Below are 19,013 nucleotides of genomic sequence, written 5' to 3' on the forward strand. Positions count from 1 at the left end.
AAAATCTAAATTTAATCCATTTTAAATTCAGGATGTAACAACAAATGTGGAAAAGGTCAAGGGGTGTGAATACTTTCTGAAGGCACTGTAGCTACTGCCTGTACATATAGGTAGAGGTAACGTGACTAGGCAACAGGATAGATCATAAACAGTAGCAGCAGCATATGTGGTGTGTGTGTGTGTGTGTGTGTGTGTGTGGTTGTTTTTTGTGTGTGTGGTTGTGTGTGTGTGTGTGTGTGTGTGTGTGTGTGTGTGTGTGTGTGTGTGTGTGTGTGTGTGTGTGTGTGTGTGTGTGTGTGTGTGTGTGGTTGTTCCCCTATTCCCCATCCTGAACATGGATTTAACAACGTTTGAAACTCCATCCACCAATCGCATGCTTTTAAATCCTTGACAGGAAGTGTGCAAGTGCACACTTCTGGAAAAAGGTGGAGGATCGGGACGCAGCCTCAGAGCAACCAGAGTGAAGTTGCCCCAAGCCACCGAGGTCAGATTTGTGCGTTTCTCTCCCTAATGGTTACGGTTAGGTTTTGGAGAGAGTAAGCTGATCCTAGATCTGTGCCTGAGGGCGACTGCTACCCGTAGAATACGTAATAGCCAATCATCTTGAGACCTCCCACAGACCTGCATGTTGACTATCTCTCTAGCAGTGACCAGTCCTCCAATCAAGAAATCACACACACATTAACTCACACACACTCACCATCCAACAGACCCCTGAAGAGAGGTTTAGGCACACACACACACACACACACACACACACACACACACACACACACACACACACACACACACACACACACACACACACACACACACACAGGCAAGAACATACACACATGCAAACGCACACACACACACACACATGCGCACGCACACACGTGCACACACAAAGCCAATAAACTCCTGAGGTGGGAGAGAGTGAAAGAAGCGAGGGAATTGACAGTGGGAAGGTGCAGAACTAGACACACAGAGAACACACACACATACCATTTGCTTAAACACAAATGCGGCACACACACAGTATGCTTAAAGGTCAAACACAGCCGTTATTTATGTCAATATCAAATCATTTCTTGGTAACAATTAAATACCTTACTGTGATAGATATTTTTAGCCAAACATTTTGCTAGGACTGTCTGGGAGTGGGGAAAACAAAAAACTAGCTGTTATTGTCAGTTTAGAACTCTGCTATTGGTCTATTAACCAATTTACCGCATGGTGATGTCACCATTGAAAACCGAGACGCCCGCCATGCAAACCTGCTGATTAGAAGGTCCTGTGTAGATTGTATTTTCAACCAGCAACTATCAGGAAATAACACTGATTTAAAAAATATCCCACTTTTACAGTGTTCGTTTCATCAGCTGTTGTACGATATGATACAAAACACAGGAAAAACAGAATTGACTGCAATGGGCCTTTAAACACATACACTGGGCCTTTAAACACATACACTGGGCCTTTAAACACATACACTGGGCCTTTAAACACATACACTGGGCCTCTAAACACATACACTGGGCCTTTAAACACAGCTTTCTGAAACACACTCTCATCCCCACTTACTGCCCCCCGGGGGTCCTAGATAAGACCAGATACAAGATATCCCACAATCCCTGGCTCTTAAGAGACTCTGTCTGACGTCACTACCAACTGATCATCATAAGTGTGTCTGGAGCGAGGGCTGTGTGTGTGTGTGTGTGTGTGTGTGTGTGTGTGTGTGTGTGTGTGTGTGTGTGTGTGTGTGTGTATCTCTGGGGTTCGGAGAGGAGATGAGAGACTGACGTCAACACTTCTCAGTACCCATATTTGGCCTTCTCACAGACGAGGGGAGAGGAGGATGCTGAAACCCTGTAGGTGTTTCTGCCACCAACACCACCAAGTATTTATAGATGAGTTGAACAGAAGTCGGTAGGTGAAGCAGGTGGAGATGTTATCCCAGCTACCACATAACATATTGAGAACCACATGTTTCTTGGAGCTTGGTGAGAGTGTAGTGGGCAGTAATCTTTGCTATGTGCACATACAGTATTTTATATATACACCTCACATGCGGCTTCGTAATAAGACCCATTAAATGAATTATCTGATTCCATAAGATAAATAGCAATATGCAAGACCACTACAGTTACAGAAATAGGCAGTCAAGAAATGTCTGAGAATGGAAGTGTATTTAATTCCTTTGTAAAAATGAATGGATTCACATACAAGACATAAAGCGTAAGTTACAAAGCGAGAGAGAGAGAGAGAGAAAGAGAGAGAGAGAGAGAGAGAGAGAGAGAGAGAGAGAGAGAGAGAGAGAGAGAGAGAGAGAGAGAGAGAGAGAGAGAGAGAGAGAGAGAGAGAGAGAGAGAGAGAGACGTTTCCCATGCCAATAAAGCCCTTAAATTGAAATTGAAATTGAAATTTTTGAGAGAGAGAGAGACAAAGAAAGAGTGTAGGTATTTCACCACAGCAAGTCAGGAACATAAGAGAAAGAACAATGAATCTAATAACCTTTTATAAGCTTCTGAGTTGTTTGGTTGACCAATAGTATAGCTGTAAAGTTAGCAACCAATCAGATACCAGACCTACATGATGTAATCACAACAGAACCTAAGCTTCTCAGAGGTGAGACAATGGGGGTTGGCAAGATAACACAGAGCATGCTGAATTCCTAAGACAACACAGAGGACAGTCTTGCATACAGTTGATAAGAAGAGTCACTTCGGGAGCTGCCCTGCATGAGTGTGGCTGTCTTATGTTTTTTTTGCACACAACATTTTCACAACATTCTGGGAATGGCTCAGGTTACCCAGCTAGCACATAACGTTCTGAGAACCATGTTTCTTAGGTGGGAATCTCAGTACTTCAACATAATGTTTTCTGCAGGTTTCCTCATGGTTCTATTTAAAGTCATGTTCTCAGAATGTTAAGAAAACATTCCATAAAAAACACATTAGAAAACATTAGCAACGTTCAAAGAATGTTCTAAGAATGTTATTTAAAAACATATACATTCCGTTCTCAGCGACAACAAAACTCTATCCTCTATCTTGTTAAGTGTGTTCAGGTGTGTTGGCCACTCCCACTAAGTGGCCACACTCGATCCTAATGATTGCTTGTTTCCTTTGAAATGTTTGAATAAAAAAATCTAATCTAATTTTATTGGTCACTTACACGTGTTTAGCAGATGTTAGTGTGGGTGTAGCAAAATGCTTGTGATCTAGCTCTGACAGCACAGTAATATCTAACAAGTAATATCTAACAATTTCACAACATATACCCAATACACACAAATCTAAGTAAAGCAATGGAATTAAGAATATATACAGTGGGGAGAAAAAAAATCCAGAAAATCACATAAGTAATTAATTTGCATTTTATTGCATGACATAAGTATTTGATCACCTACCAACCAGTAAGAATTCCGGCTCTCACAGACCTGTTAGTTTTTCTTTAAGAAGCCCTCCTGTTCTCCACTCATTACCTGTATTAACTGTACCTGTTTGAACTCGTTACCTGTATAAAAGACACCTGTCCACACACTCAATCAAACAGACTCCAACCTCTCCACAATGGCCAAGACCAGAGAGCTGTGTAAGGACATCAGGGATAGAATTGTTGACCTGCACAAGGCTGGGATGGGCTACAGGACAATAGGCAAGCAGCGTGGTGAGAAGGCAACAACTGTTGCCGCAATTATTCGAAAATGGAAGAAATTCAAGATGACGGTCAATCACCCTCGGTCTGGGGCTCCATGCAAGATCTCACCTCGTGGGGCATCAATGATCATGAGGAAGGTGAGGGATCAGCCCAGAACTACACGACAGGACCTGGTCAATGACCTGAAGAGAGCTGGGACCACAGTCTCAAAGAAAACCATTAGTAACACACCACGCCGTCATGGATTAAAATCCTGCAGCGCACGCAAGGTCCCCCTGCTCAAGCCAGCGCATGTCCAGGCCCGTCTGAAGTTTGCCAATGACCATCTGGATGATCCAGAGGAGGAATGGGAGAAGGTCATGTGGTCTGATGAGACAAAAATAGAGCTTTTTGGTCTAAACACCACTCACTGTGTTTGGAGGAAGAAGAAGGATGAGTACAACCCCAAGAACACCATCCCAACCGTGAAGCATGGAGGTGGAAACATCATTCTTTGGGGATACTTTTCTGCAAAGGGGACAGGACGACTGCACCGTATTGAGGGGAGGATGGATGGGGCCATGTATCGCGAGATCTTGGCCAACAATCTCCTTCCCTCAGTAAGAGAATTGAAGATGGGTCGTGGCTGGGTCTTCCAGCATGACAACGACCCGAAACACACAGCCAGGGCAACTAAGGAGTGGCTCCGTAAGAAGCATCTCAAGGTCCTGGAGTGGCCTAGCCAGTCTCCAGACCTGAACCCAATAGAAACTCTTTGGAGGGAGCTGAAAGTCCGTGTTGCCCAGCGACAGCCCCGAAACCTGAAGGATCTGGAGAAGGTCTGTATGAAGGAGTGGGCCAAAATCCCTGCTGCAGTGTGTGCAAACCTGGTCAAGACCTACAGGAAACGTATGATCTCTGTAATTGCAAACAAAGGTTTCTGTACCAAATATTAAGTTCTGCTTTTCTGATGTATAAAATACTTATGTCATGCAATAAAATGCAAATTAATTACTTAAAAACCATACAATGTGATTTTCTGGATTTTTGTTTTAGATTCCGTCTCTCACAGTTGAAGTGTACCTATGATAAAAATTACAGACCTCTACATGCTTTGTAAGTAGGAAAACCTGCAAAATCGGCAGTGTATCAAACTGTAAATATATGGATGAGCAATGTCAGAGCGGCATAGACTAAGATACAGTAGAATAGTATAGAATACAGTATATACAGTGAGGGAAAAAAGTATTTGATCCCCTGCTGATTTTGGAAATTTGCCCACTGACAAAGAAATGATCAGTCTTTAATTTTAATGGTAGGTTTATTTGAACAGTGAGAGACAGAATAACAACAAAAACATCCAGAAAAACGCATGTCAAAAATGTTATAAATTGATTTGCATTTTAATGAGGGAAATAAGTATTTGACCCCCTCTCAATCAGAAAGATTTCTGGCTCCCAGGTGTCTTTTATACAGGTAACAAGCTGAGATTAGGAGCACACTCTTAAAGGGAGTGCTCCTAATCTCTTCTTGTTACCTGTATAAAAGACACCTGTCCACAGAAGCAATCAATCAATCAATCAGATTCCAAACTCTCCACCATGGCCAAGACCAAAGAGCTCTCCAAGGATGTCAGGGACAAGATTGTAGACCTACACAAGGCTGGAATGGGCTACAAGACAATCGCCAAGCAGCTTGGTGAGAAGGTGACAACAGTTGGTGCGATTATTCGCAAATGGAAGAAACACAAAATAACTGTCAATCTCCCTCGGTCTGGGGCTCCATGCAAGATCTCACCTCGTGGAGTGGCAATGATCATGAGAACGGTGAGGAATCAGCCCAGAACTACACGGGAGGATCTTGTCAATGATCTCAAGCCAGCTGGGACCATAGTCACCAAGAAAACAATTGGTAACACACTACGCCGTGAAGGACTGAAATCCTGCAGCTCCCGCAAGGTCCCCCTGCTCAAGAAAGCACATTTACAGGGCCGTCTGAAGTTTGCCAATGAATATTTGAATGATTCAGAGGAGAACTGGGTGAAAGTGTTGTGGTCAGATGAGACCAAAATCGAGCTTTTTGGCATCAACTCAACTCGCCGTGTTTGGAGGAGGAGGAATGCTGCCTATGACCCCAAGAACACCATCCCCACCGTCAAACATGGAGGTGGAAACATTATGCTTTGGGGGTGTTTTTCTGCTAAGTGGACAGGACAACTTCATCGCATCAAAGGGAACGATGGACGGGGCCATGTACCGTCAAATCTTGGGAGAGAACCTCCTTCCCTCAGCCAGGGCATTGAAAATGGGTCGTGGATGGGTATTCCAGCATGACAATGACCCAAAACACATGGCCAAGGCAACAAAGGAGTGGCTCAAGAAGAAGCACATTAAGGTCCTGGAGTGGCCTAGCCAGTCTCCAAACCTTAATTTCATAGAAAATCTGTGGAGGGAGCTGAAGGTTCGAGTTGCCAAACGTCAGCCTCAAAACCTTAATGACTTGGAGAAGATCTGCAAAGAGGAGTGGAACAAAATCCCTCCTGAGATGTGTGCAAACCTGGTGGCCAACTACAAGAAACGTCTGACCTCTGTGATTGCCAAAAAGGGTTTTGCCACCAAGTACTAAGTCATGTTTTGCAGTGGGGTCAAATACTTATTTCCCTCATTAAAATGCAAATCAATTTATAACATTTTTGACATGCTTTTTTCTGGAATTTGTTCTTGTTATTCTGTCTCTCACTGTTCAAATAAACCTACCATTAAAATTATAGACTGATCATTTCTTTGTCAGTGGGCAAACGTACAAAATCAGCAGGGGATCAAATACTTTTTTCCCTCAATGTACATATGAGATGAGTAATGCAAGATATGTAAACATTATTTAAGTGACTAGTGTTCAATTTATTAAAGTGGCCAGTGAGTTCTAATCTATGTACTGTATATAGGCTGCAGCCTCTAATGTGCTAGTGAAGACTATTTAACAGTCTGATGGCCTTGAGATAGAAGCTGTTTTTCAGTCTCTCGGTCCCAGCTTTGATGCACCTGTACTGACCTCGCCTTCTGGATGATAGCGGGGTGAACAGGCAGCGGCTCGGGTGGTTGTTGTCCTTGATTATCTTTTTGGCCTTCCTGTGACATCGGGTGCTGTAGGTGTCCTGTAGGGCGGGTAGTTTGCCCCCGACGATGCGAGAGCCCTTCCGGAGAGCCCTGCGGTTGTGGGCGGAGCATTTGCCATACCAGGTGGTGATACAGCCCGACAGGATGCTCTCAATTGTGCATCAGTAAAAGTTTGTGAGGGTTTTAGGTGCCAAGACAAATTTCTTCAGCCTCCTGAGGTTGAAGAGGCGCTGTTGCGCCTTCTTCACCACACTCTCTGTGTGGGTGGACCATTTCAGTTTGTCAGTGTGTACCCCAAGAGCCCTCACCTCCTCCCTGTAGGCTGTCTCGTCATTGTTGGTAATCAAGCATACTACTGTTGTGTCGTCTGCAAACTTGATGATTGAGTTGGAGGCGTGCTTAGCCACGCAGTCATAGGTGAACAGGGAGTACAGGAGGGGGCTGAGCACGCATCCTTGTGGGGCCCCTGTGTTGAGGATCAGCGAAGTGGAGGTGTTGTTTCCTACCTTCACCACCTGGGGGTGGCCCGTCAGGAAGTCCAGGACCCAGTTGCACAGGGCGGGGTTCAGAACCAGGGCCTCAAGCTTAATGATGAGCTTGGAGGGTACTATGGTGTTGAATGATGAGCTATAGTCAATGAACAGCATTCTTACATTGGTATTCCTCTTGTCCAGATGGGATAGGGCAGTGTGCAGTGTGATGGCGATTGCATCGTCTGTGGATCTATTGGGGAGGTAAGTAAATTGAAGTGGGTCTAGGGTGGCAGGTAAGGTAGAGGTGATATGATCCTTAACTAGTCTCTCAAAGCACTTATTGATGACAGAAGTGAGTGCTACGATAGTCATTTAGTTCAGTTACCTTTGCTTTCTTGGGTACAGGGACAATTTGGCCATCTTGAAGCATGTGGGGAAGGAGACTGGGATAGGGAGAGATTGAATATGTCCGTAAACACACACCAGCTGATCAGCGTTGAATAGTCCTTAGCAAGGGTACTTCCTGTTTGAGTTTCTGCCTATAGGAAGGGAGAAGCAAAATGGAGTCGTGGTCAGATTTGCCGAAAGGAGGGCAGGGGAAGGCCTTGTAGCAGTAATCGAGTGTTTTAGCAGCGTGAGTACTACCGTCAATGTGTTGATAGAACTTCGGCAGCCTTTTCCTCAAATTTGCTTTGTTCAAATCCCCAGCTACAATAAATGCAGCCTCAGGATATGTGGTTTCCAGTTTGCATTGTCACGATCGTCTATGAAGTAGGACCAAAGCGCAGCGTTGGTAGCGAACATATTGACTTTAATGCAATACACGAGAATACAAAACAAAACACGATCATGAAGTCCTCAGTGACAACGACTGAACATAGAACAAAAACCCACAACCCCAAGGTGAACAATGACAGTTTAAATATGGCTCCCAATCAGAGATAACGAGCCGACAGCTGACACTCGTTACCACTGATTGGGAGTCACTGGACCAAACAATGAAACAACCAATAACAACCCAACTAATCCCCAAACACAACAAAAATGAACACACCCTGGCTCAATAATACAAAGTCCCGGAGCCAGAGCGTGACAGTACCCCCCCCCTAAAGGCGCGGACTGCGACCGCGCCTCAAAGAACCCAAATAGGGGAGGGCTGGGTGGGTGTTGCTCCTCGGAGGCGGCTCCGGCTCTGGCTCCGGGCTTGACCACCATCCTACATCCATCCCCCCGTAATGGCCCCGGTCCGATCCCACCCAGCTGGCTGGATCCGGACTGATGACGCGCACCCCTAGCTTGGCGCGTGAGGCAGGGACGGACCGGACCTGGCTGACGATACGCATCCTCGGCTTGGTGCGTGGAGCCGGAACGGACCTCCTCAGGCTGACGACTCGCCTCCCTGGCTTGGTGCGCGTAGCAGGAATAGGCTGAACCAGGTTGACGACTCGCCCCCTTGGTTTGGTGCGAGTAGCCGGAACGAGCTGACCCAGGTTGACGACTCGCACCCTTAGCCTGGTGCGAGTGGCAGGAACAGTCCGGGTTGGGCCGGCGACGCACACCGTAGTTTTGATGCGTGGAGCAGGAACCGGCCGGGCTGGGCTGGCGACGCACCCCTTTGGCTTGGTGCGTAGAGCAGGGACAGGCCGGCCTGGGCTGGCGACGCGCACCATTGGCTTGGTGCGGGGAGCAGGGACGGGCCGGACAGGGCTGACGAAACGCACCACAGACTTGGTGCGGGGAGCAGGAACAGGTCGAGCTGGCCTAGCGACGCACACCGTTGGCTTGGTGTGGGGAGCAGGCACGGGCCGGACAGGGCCGACGAAACGCACCACAGACTTGGTGCAGGGAGCAGGAACAGACCGAGTCGGGCTGGCAGCGCGCACCACAGGCTCCATGCGAGGAACAGGAACAGACAGGACCGCACTGAGGACACACACCCCTGGCCCTACACGGGGATCAGGAACGGGCCGGACCGGACTGGTAACACACCCCAGTACCCTTTGCCGTGCCTCCACACCTTCCTTCCCCTTCGTGACCAGTGGCCCCCTTAACCTGGCGGCCTTTTCTGCCAACCTACTGCACTCCTCTAACCCGTACTCCTGCTGCCCCGACGTCGTGAGCCCCCCCCTAAAATTTTTCTGGGGGTCTCTCCTCTCCGTGGACCAGGCCTCTATAGTCCTCTCCCAACCTTCGCTCTTCTGTCTCCACCACTCGTCATCCAACTCCTGGAAACGCTGCTTGGTCTCGTTGTGGTGGGTTTTTCTGTCACGATCGTCTATGAAGTAGGACCAAAGCGCAGCGTTGGTAGCGAACATATTGACTTTAATGCAATACACGAGAATACAAAACAAAACACGATCATGAAGTCCTCAGTGACAACGACTGAACATAGAACAAAAACCCACAACCCCAAGGTGAACAATGACAGTTTAAATATGGCTCCCAATCAGAGATAACGAGCCGACAGCTGACACTCGTTACCACTGATTGGGAGTCACTGGACCAAACAATGAAACAACCAATAACAACCCAACTAATCCCCAAACACAACAAAAATGAACACACCCTGGCTCAATAATACAAAGTCCCGGAGCCAGAGCGTGACATGCATAAAGTCCAGTGAAGTTCTTTGAGGGCTGTTGTGGTATTGGCTTGAGGGAGGATATGTACAGTCGTGACTATAACCAAAGAAAATTATCTTGGGAGATAATACAGTCGTCATTTCATTGTGAGGTATTCTAGGTCAGGTGAACAAAAGGACTTGAGTTCCTGTATGAGTCGTTAATCATAAAACATACACCTCCGCCCTTCTGCTTCCCGGAGAGATATTTATTCCTGTCTGCGAGATGAACTGAGAACCCAACTGGCTGGACTGACTCGGACAGTATATCCCGAGAGAGTATGTTACAATCCCTGATGTCTCTCTGGAAAGAAACCCTCGCCCTGAGCTTGTCAACTTTATTATCCAGAGACTGAACATTAGCGAGTAATATACTCGGAAGCGGTGGGTGGTGTGCACGCCTCCTAAGTCGGACTAGAAGACCGCTCTGAGTACCACTCCTCCGCCAGTGTTGTTTTGGGTCAGCTTCTGGAATCAGTTCAATTGCCCTGGGAGGTGCAAACAAAGGATCCGCTTCGGGAAAGTCGTAATGCTGGTAGTGCTGGTGAGTTACCGCCGCTCTGATATCCAATAGTTCTTCCCGGCTGTATGTAATAACACAAAAAAAATGTGTGGGCTAATAACGTAAGAAATAATACATTTAAAAAAAGAATACTGCAAAGTTTCCTAAGAGCTAGAAGCAAGGCAACCTTGTCTGTCAGCGCCATTTTTCATAGACTAAAATAGATTCAAATGAACAGCTTTGTGTGAGTAAAACAAACAGAGAACAGAAGATTATAGGTTTGAATCTCACTGATGCCATGCCACAATAGAAAATAAATGTGTTTGCATGATTAGTTTCTAAGCAGATTCATTTCCATGTGTTTCACGACTCAGGATATGACCCAGATGCAGACACAGGAGGCGGATGGTTAGGTTCTCAGAATGTATTATAACACGGGAGCAGGCAAAGGGCAGGTCGAGGACAGGCAGAGGTTCGTAACCAGATCAGAATCCGACAGGTACAGGACGGCAGGCAGGCTCGGGGTCAAGGCAGGCAGAATGGTCAGTAATACAGGGCAGAGTTTAATAACGGACAGAACGGCAGGCAAGCTCAGGGTCAGGGCAGGCAGAATTGTCAGAACCGGGAGGACTAGAAAACAGAGACTAGAGAGACTGGAAAACGGGAAAACACACTGGTAAGACTTGGCAAGACAAGACGAACTGGCAACAGACAAACAGAAAACGCAGGTATAAATACACAGGGGATAATGGGAGAATGGGAGACACCTGGAGGGGGGTGGAGACAAGCACAAGACAGGTGAAACAGATCAGGGTGTGACAATGTGTCCTGTAGATGGGTTAGATGACAACGTCATGAAAACAATGTGCACGCTTCAATGGGGCAGAAGTTTGCAAGTTGTTGTGATTCTGGATGACCAGTTGGCTAGCAACAATGACAAGAAACTGCCATGTGGGGAATCCAAGTGCCAAGTGGCTGTTTCCATCTTGTTCTTGATACCATGTTTTGTTTTGAGTTTTTTTGACTGATTTCATGTCAATGCTAATATGGCAAATTTGCTAGCTAGCTAACCAACAACGAATTATGTATGAGAGACAACAAGTGCTCATTGAGCAAATTTATTTAAGTTTTCAATAAACATTGGAGACGAAATGTCGTTTACATGTTGTCAACAATCTAAGCCAAACCCGTCTGTTTTGCCCCATAGTTGCGCACACGTCGGTTTTGTTACTAAACAACCAACCTGTCTATCTGCGCTTGGAGTTAAAAACAGTTAACCTGAGCTAACTGTGTTATTAAAAGTCTCAGAAACATTATTTAAGTATCTTCGAATAACCTATAATTTCCATTCTCAGAACGTTAATAAAACCACCCAGGAAAACATTCAGGGAACCATAGCAAATTGTTCTCAGAACCTCCCTGCAACTTAAAAATGAACATTCTTAGAGCAGGCTACATTTTCACTTCTGTTCTCAGAATGTAAAAAAAAAACGTTACATTTTACCGGTCAGGAAACCAATGGGAAATCCCCAAAAAATAAGTTTCCACAACTTTCAAGGAACCAGATGTGCTAGCTGGGAAATGTTTTATCCTTTCAGGTTGAAAAGAAGGAAGGAGGGAAGTAGGGAAGGAGGAGAAGAGAGGGGGTATAGGGATGGAGAGAGGGAAGGAGGTACAGAGGAAGGGAGGTAGAGAGGTAGAGAGGTAGAGAGGGAGGGAGGGAGAGAGGTAAAGAGGGAGGGAGGGAGGGAGGGAGGGAGGGAGGGAGGGAGGGAGGGAGGGAGGGAGGGAGGGAGGGAGGGAGGGAGGGAGGGAGGGAGGGAGGGACAAAAGTGGAATTCCTGGAGCTTCTTCAGTGAGTCATTGCAATGTTTAGAGTTCTAGGTAGAATGAAAAAATAAATTCACTTTATCAGCCCTGTCTCTCCTTGGGATCCAACAACAGGTTCACTTCCTGGTAGCTCTGTCCAGCCCAAGCACGTCATAGATGTTTAATTATTGGTGACAAAAATACTAATAAATACAAAGCTAAACTAAAAGGCATCCCATTGTGGGAAAATAAAGCCAACGATTTGAGGATTTTGATGGCCGTGAGTGGGAAACCATGTTATCTACCTTGTGTTGAAATAATATTAATATTATATTTTGGAGTGAAAATAGTGGACAGCTACGTCATCGACACTCTTTCAGAATAACCCTACTTGTTCATTCTATGTACACGTAGAAACATGAATATATGTTTTTACTATTGTTTTACTATTTTAATTTATTTCTGTTCATTATATGAAGAACCCCTCCACTGCTATTGCTGCCATGATATCACACAATCAATGTATAAAAGGCTAATTATTTGTTCTGTCTAAAACCCTGATAAAGGCCAAGACACGAAACACGTTGGTTTTGCTTTTAACAATTAAGAAGCTTTCTTATTAACTTATACTGTCCTCCAAAAGTTGTGGAATCTCCTCTCTGTCACACAATCACCGCCACAAGAGAAAAATATGTCTAAATGAAGAATAAGAGGTGAATTCAGGTCAGGTTTAGAGTCTCTTTATTTGGGTTTGGATTGAAGAGGGTGCAGGGTCTGAATACAAGCTTTTACAGTGACTGTGGCAGAGGTACGGATCTAGAACCCTGGATCCCGTTCCCTCTTCTGGCCACGACAACAGACCCACACACACACACACACACACCCATACCCCCGTAGATCAGAGTCAAAAGAGAAACACTAGTCGTCTCATTTTGGGCTGAATTTAGGTTTGAAGAGAAACAGGATGGTTGGATGAAAAATAAATTATGCGAGGGGGAAAAAGAGAGAGAGAGAGGGGAAGGGAGGGGGCTGAAAATAATAGAGACGGAGAGAGAGAGAAAAAAATAGAGAGAATATCTAGTTATCTACCTATCAACCCACCAGATCTGGTCTTTGTTGATCTGTGAGTTGTTGTTGTCTGTTTTACGTCAATGGTCTTAGAATCCATTGTCGTTTCATGGTGTTGACCCATCTGTCAAATCAGGGCAGCTGTACGCCACAAGTCTTACATCTCTCAACAGGTAGAGGGCGCCGTCTCAAGAGAAAAAAAAACTATTACCTCCCTCCATCCCTCACTCTCTCCCTCGCTCTAAAAAAAGTATCTAACCGCGGAGAGGATCACCGGGAGGGGGATGAGGAGTCGGATGGAGGGAGCTTTCTATCTTCCTATAGATAGGGTGCTTTCTTCCTTTCCCTCTTAGCCTTCCCTCCTCCTCCTCCTCCTCTACTGTGGCCCTCCTCCACCTCTCCTCCGCTCCCTCTCTTTCTCGCCCTCTGGGACCCTCACTTGCTGGACAAGGTGTAGCAGCCGTGCTGGTGCCACTGCATGTCGCGGATACGCCTCACAGACTGGAACTGGGGGTGACGGGCGCCGAACTCGTTGAAGTGCCTGTAGTCACCCTTCTCCAGGAGGTATTGGGAACCACGGTATCCAGGGAACTGGTAACCCACCCAGCTGGAAGAAAAGAGGAGAGGAAAAGGGGGATGAGTGGAGGGATGGAAGGAGAGAGGGAGGGGTGGAGGGAGAGAGGGATGGATGGAGGGAGAGAGGGATGGAAGGAGAGAGGGATGGAAGGAGAGAGAGAGGGATGGAGGGAGAGATGGAGAGAGAGAGGGATGGAGGGAGAGAAGGGTGGAGGGAGAGAGGGATGGAAGGAGAGAGAGAGGGATGGAGGGAGAGAGGGAGAGAGAGGGATGGAGGGAGAGAGGGATGGAGGGAGAGAGGGAGAGAGAGAGGGATGGAGGGAGAGAGGGATGGAGGGATGGAGGGAGAGAAATAGACAAGGGGAGAGAGAGAGAGAGCGAGAGAGAGAGAGCGAGAGAGAGAGAGAGAGAGAGAGAGAGAGAGAGAGAGAGAGAGAGGAGAAGGTGGAAAGGGCTGAGTGAATGAGGGATGGAATGGGGGAAGAGAGAGAGCAAGATGGGAGAAAGAGAGGAGGAAGAAGAGATGCACAGAGGCCGAGAAAGAAAGACGGAGAGAGAATCGATAGTGTGAGACAGAGAGAGAGGGCAGAAGGGACACAGAGGTAGAGAGATAAACAAGGAAGTGCAAAGTAGAAGAGAGAGAACCGAGGGAAAGAACCGAGGGAGAGAACCGAGGGAGAGAACCGAGGGAGACAGAGAGAGAAGATGAGAAGCCAACAGCATCAGAGGAACAGGCAGGGGAGTGGGAGGCTGTGAGGGAGAGATATGTCTTGCTAAATAGAGATATTGATCTGTTTGTCACGTTTTGCCTGTAGTGCCACAGGTACCAGTCTGTCCGTTTGTTGTTTCAACCAGTGGGGAACCTGTCTACTCACTGTGGGCCAAACCCATCTATGAAGGACTGGACCTATCTCCTCTCTCACTGTGCAGATACACTGGAGAGACGAAGCTCACATACACACACACAAACATACTGTGCTATATAAAACCCTTTGTTCTGATTCTGAAGAGGCTGATTGAAACAGAAAAGACATCCTGACATCATTCCTGCTGCATTTCTAAAAGTGATGTCATGAATCATAGATCTTCAGGGCTGCGTCCCAAATAGCACCCTATTCCCTATTTAGTACACTACTTTTGACCAGTACCCACAGTGCTATAGAGGTAACAGGGGGCCATTTGGGTGGCAGACTAGATATTTGAAGTATGTAGGCACAGGAAGCCAGAGGGAAACAGAGAGTCTATATATTAAATTATCTTCTAAGTGGAACCCCTCTGACAATTAAAACTATTGTGGAAACTTTCGTCATTCCAAACTATATTTGGAACAGTTGGTTCTGAATTCTATTATTTACATAGAAACAGTGGAACGCCTCAGCAATTTGAAATGAATGAAGCTATTTGTACAGTCGATTCCAAACGATCTAATTTGAGGGCTATGATGACTTCACTATCTAGGTTTGGTGATGCCTGGTTGTTTATGTCATAATGACATCACTGTCCTCTTCCTGCTCTATCTCATCCTATAGACCAATGGCATGTGTGTGTCTGCGGTGTGGGGGCGGGGCTAGTCATCCTATAGACCAATGGCATGTGTGTCTGTGGAGTGGGGGCAGGACTAGTCATCCTATAGACCAATGGCATGTTTGTCTGCGGTGTGGGTGTGGCCTGTTGCCGCGGCGAGGACCACTCACGTTCCGCAGCTGACCATGATGCTGCCGACCCTATCGGTGAATCCGTAGGAGAACAGAGAGGGAACATCATCATCCATGATCTCCATCTTACGACCCTTGAACTCTCCAACCTCGAACAGGCAGATCTTGTGCTTCTCAGGGTCCTGAGAGAGAGGGGAGAGGGGGAGAGGGGGGAGAGGGGGGAGAGGGGGAGTTAGGCCTATGGTATAAAAACTAACATGAACAGATAAAAGGCGGAACTGATCAATTTAGACAGATCGATGGATGGATAAATGAATGGCTGGATGAACGAATGAATGAGTAGATGGATGGATGGATAAATGAATGAATGGATGAATGAATGATTGAGTCGATGGATGGATGGATAAATTAATGAATGGATGGATGAATAGATGGATGGATGGATAAATGAATGAATGGATGAAAGATTGAGTCGATGGATGGATGGATAAATGAATGAATGGATGGATGAGTAGATGGATGGATGGATAAATGAATGGATGGATGAATGAATGAGTAGATGGATGGATGGATAAATTAATGGATGGATGAATGAATGAGTAGATGGATGGATGGATAAATGAATGGATAGATGAATGAATGAGTAGATGGATGGATGGATAAATGAATGGATAGATGAATGAATGAATGAATGAATGAATGAATGAATGAATGAATGAGTAGATGGATGGATGGATAAATGAATGGATGGATGAATACATGAGTAGATGGATGGATGGATAAATTATGAATGGATGAATGAATGAGTAGATGGATGGATACATGAATGAATGGATGAATGAGTAGATGGATGGATGATGGATACGTAAATGAATGAATGAATGAATGAATGAATGAATGAATGAATGAATGAATGAATGAGTGAATGGATGGATGGATGGATGGATGGATGAATGAATGAGTAGATGGATGGATGGATGGATAAATGAATGAATGGATGAATGAATTAGTAGATGAATGGATGGATGAATGAATGAGTAGATGGATGGATGGATAAATGAATGAATGGATGAATGAGTAGATGGATGGATAGTAAGATAGATGATTATTAACAGCAGAAAGTTCAACAGAAATACACGATAATCAGATGAGCGTATGTAAATGTCTTCTGGCCAATGACAGAGATGTAGTGCTGGAGATATGGAACGATAGAGTGATGGGGAGAGACAGACAAATGGAGGATTGTATGGTATACCATGCGGACGGGCCTGAAGGACAGCAGGTAGTCGTTCTTCTGACAGTTGCTCCAGGAGTCCCAGCGAGGGTACTCTCCCTTCTCCAGGATGAACATCTCACCACAGAAGTTCATCTGCTCATAACCCACAAAACTGAGAGATGGAGCAAGGAGAGGAGAGAGGGGGAGGAGAGAGGGAGAGGAGAGAGGGAGAGGGGAAGAGGAGGGGTCAGGGAGGGGGAGGAGAGAGGGGGAGGGGAAGAGGAGGGGTCAGGGAGGGGGAGGAGAGAGGGAGAGGGGAAGAGGAGGGGTCAGGGAGGGGGAGGAGAGAGGGGGAGGGGAAGAGGAGGGGTCAGGGAGGGGGAGGAGAGAGGGGGAGGGGAAGAGGAGGGGTCAGGGAGGGGGAGGAGAGAGGGAGAGGGGAAGAGGAGGGGTCAGGGAGGGGGAGGAGAGAGGAGAGAGGGGGAGGGGAAGAGGAGGGGTCAGGGAGGGGGAGGAGAGAGGGAGAGGGGAAGAGGAGGGGTCAGGGAGGGGGAGGAGAGAGGGAGAGGGGAAGAGGAGGGGTCAGGTAGGGGGAGGAGAGAGGGAGAGGGGAAGAGGAGGGGTCAGGGAGGGGGAGGAGAGAGGGAGAGGGGAAGAGGAGGGGTCAGGAGGGGAAGGAGAGAGGGGGAGGGGAAGAGGAGGGGTCAGGGAGGGGGAGGAGAGAGGGGGAGGGGAAGAGGAGGGGTCAGGAGGGGGAGGAGAGAGGGAGAGGGGAAGAGGAGGGGTCAGGGAGGGGGAGGAGAGAGGGAGAGGGGAAGAGGAGGGGTCAGGGAGGGGGAGGAGAGAGGGGGAGAGAGAGGTAGAAACACATTGAGAACCATGGTTGCAGCAACGTTTGATACAAATAGATATTAGTTTGTGTGAGATTGACAAACGCCGGTATGAGTGTGTCATAGTAGTGTAAGGGAAAATATTTGACTGTGCATGTGGGGATGAGGTGTGTGTTGGTGAAGCTGAGGTGTGCGTGTGTGACACAAATGAGGTGTGTGTGTGTCGAGGGACAGGCTGGTACTCACGGGCCGCAGTCGACACGCAGGGAGCGGACCCTGTCCATGCCCATGTCACACACGTTCATGCACTCTTTGGTGATCTCAAGACAGCGGCCCTGGAAGTTCTCCTGGTCGAAGACACACATCTGAGAGGAAGAGAGAGAGGGAGGGAGGTAGAGGAGGGGGGGGGGGGGGGGGGGAGAAAAGAGAGAGAGAGAGAGAGAGAGAGAGAGAGAGAGAGAGAGAGAGAGAGAGAGAGAGAGAGAGAGAGAGAGAGAGAAAAGAGATTGGGAAAGAGAGTGAAATAACAGTTTAATTCTCACATCTTTTTCTTTCAGGCTGAACTGTATGAAGTAACAAAACAAACACTGTCTGCGTGCCAAATGGCCCCCAGTTCCCTATATAGTGCACTACGGCTCTGGTCAGAAGTAATGCGCTGTACAGGAAATAGGGTGCCAGTTGGGACGGAGACAGTGTCCTTGTGTGATTCTCTTAGAACGCCTCCACACACACATAGCTATGGCAACTGTGACTTACACCACAGGCAACTAGAGGCATTGTGTGGAAACAGTGTATGAGTATGTACGAGTGTCAAAGTACCAATAATTATATAATATATATGTGTGGCCATCTGGTTTTGTATGCGTACATTATGTGTGTGTGTGTGTGTGCGTGTGTGTGCGTGTGTGTATGTGTATGTGTGTGTGTGTGTGTGTGTGCGTGCGTGCGTGTATGCGTGCATTGTGTGCATGTGTGTATGTATGTGTGTTACCTTGTAGGCGTTCATACCCATCTCAGATCTCTTCCCCTGGGCGGCCTTGCCGTCGGTCTGGGAAGCAGATTTAGACTTGTCTCCAGACATGATGACTGGCACAAAACCAGAGGGATGATGGAGGGAAGGAAGTAAAAGAATGAGGTAAAGGAAGGTTCGAGGGTTCAACACACTGCTGCTAAGTTTAATGCTGTTTAAACAGAGGGTCAAACACAGCTCATTTACCACTTCATCCCATTTAAGTCTACAACTTTTTACCCAAACATGTGCTCTGTTTTAGACAGGAGACCGTACCCCAGCTTTACTCCTTAGCAGAGCCTGTAATTGAAAATATGAGTAGCCATCTTGGATAAGGTTTAACCCCATGACCACTACTGGCCACTTAAAATCTATCCTTGAGTTCCCTTATTATCCAAACACAAGTAAGAACAGAAATGAAGAATTTCTGCCCATTTACAATGTTGTTCAGTACAGTATGCATGTCCAATTAAAAGTCAATTAAGCTCCAATACAAAATAGTCAACAAGATCTTA

At 46.7% G+C, this 19,013-nt stretch overlaps 1 protein-coding gene across 1 annotated transcript; it reads right to left on the reverse strand.

Annotated features, from left to right (window-relative positions):
• Positions 1-13,647: 13,647 nt before the first annotated feature.
• Positions 13,648-18,570, reverse strand: LOC311110244 (beta-crystallin B1-like; the record flags this gene model as incomplete). The annotated part of the gene is made up of 5 exons (XM_084188778.1): positions 13,648-13,819; positions 15,483-15,625; positions 16,699-16,831; positions 17,736-17,854; positions 18,481-18,570. The coding sequence occupies 5 exons, from the start codon at positions 18,568-18,570 to the stop codon at positions 13,648-13,650; spliced, it is 657 nt and encodes a 218-aa protein (XP_084044904.1).
• Between the last annotated feature and the right edge of the window lie 443 nt (positions 18,571-19,013).

Source organism: Coregonus lavaretus (genome assembly GCF_964263955.1).
Source record: "Coregonus lavaretus genome assembly, contig: SUPER_35_unloc_2, whole genome shotgun sequence".
In the NCBI taxonomy this organism is placed as follows: domain Eukaryota; kingdom Metazoa; phylum Chordata; class Actinopteri; order Salmoniformes; family Salmonidae; genus Coregonus; species Coregonus lavaretus.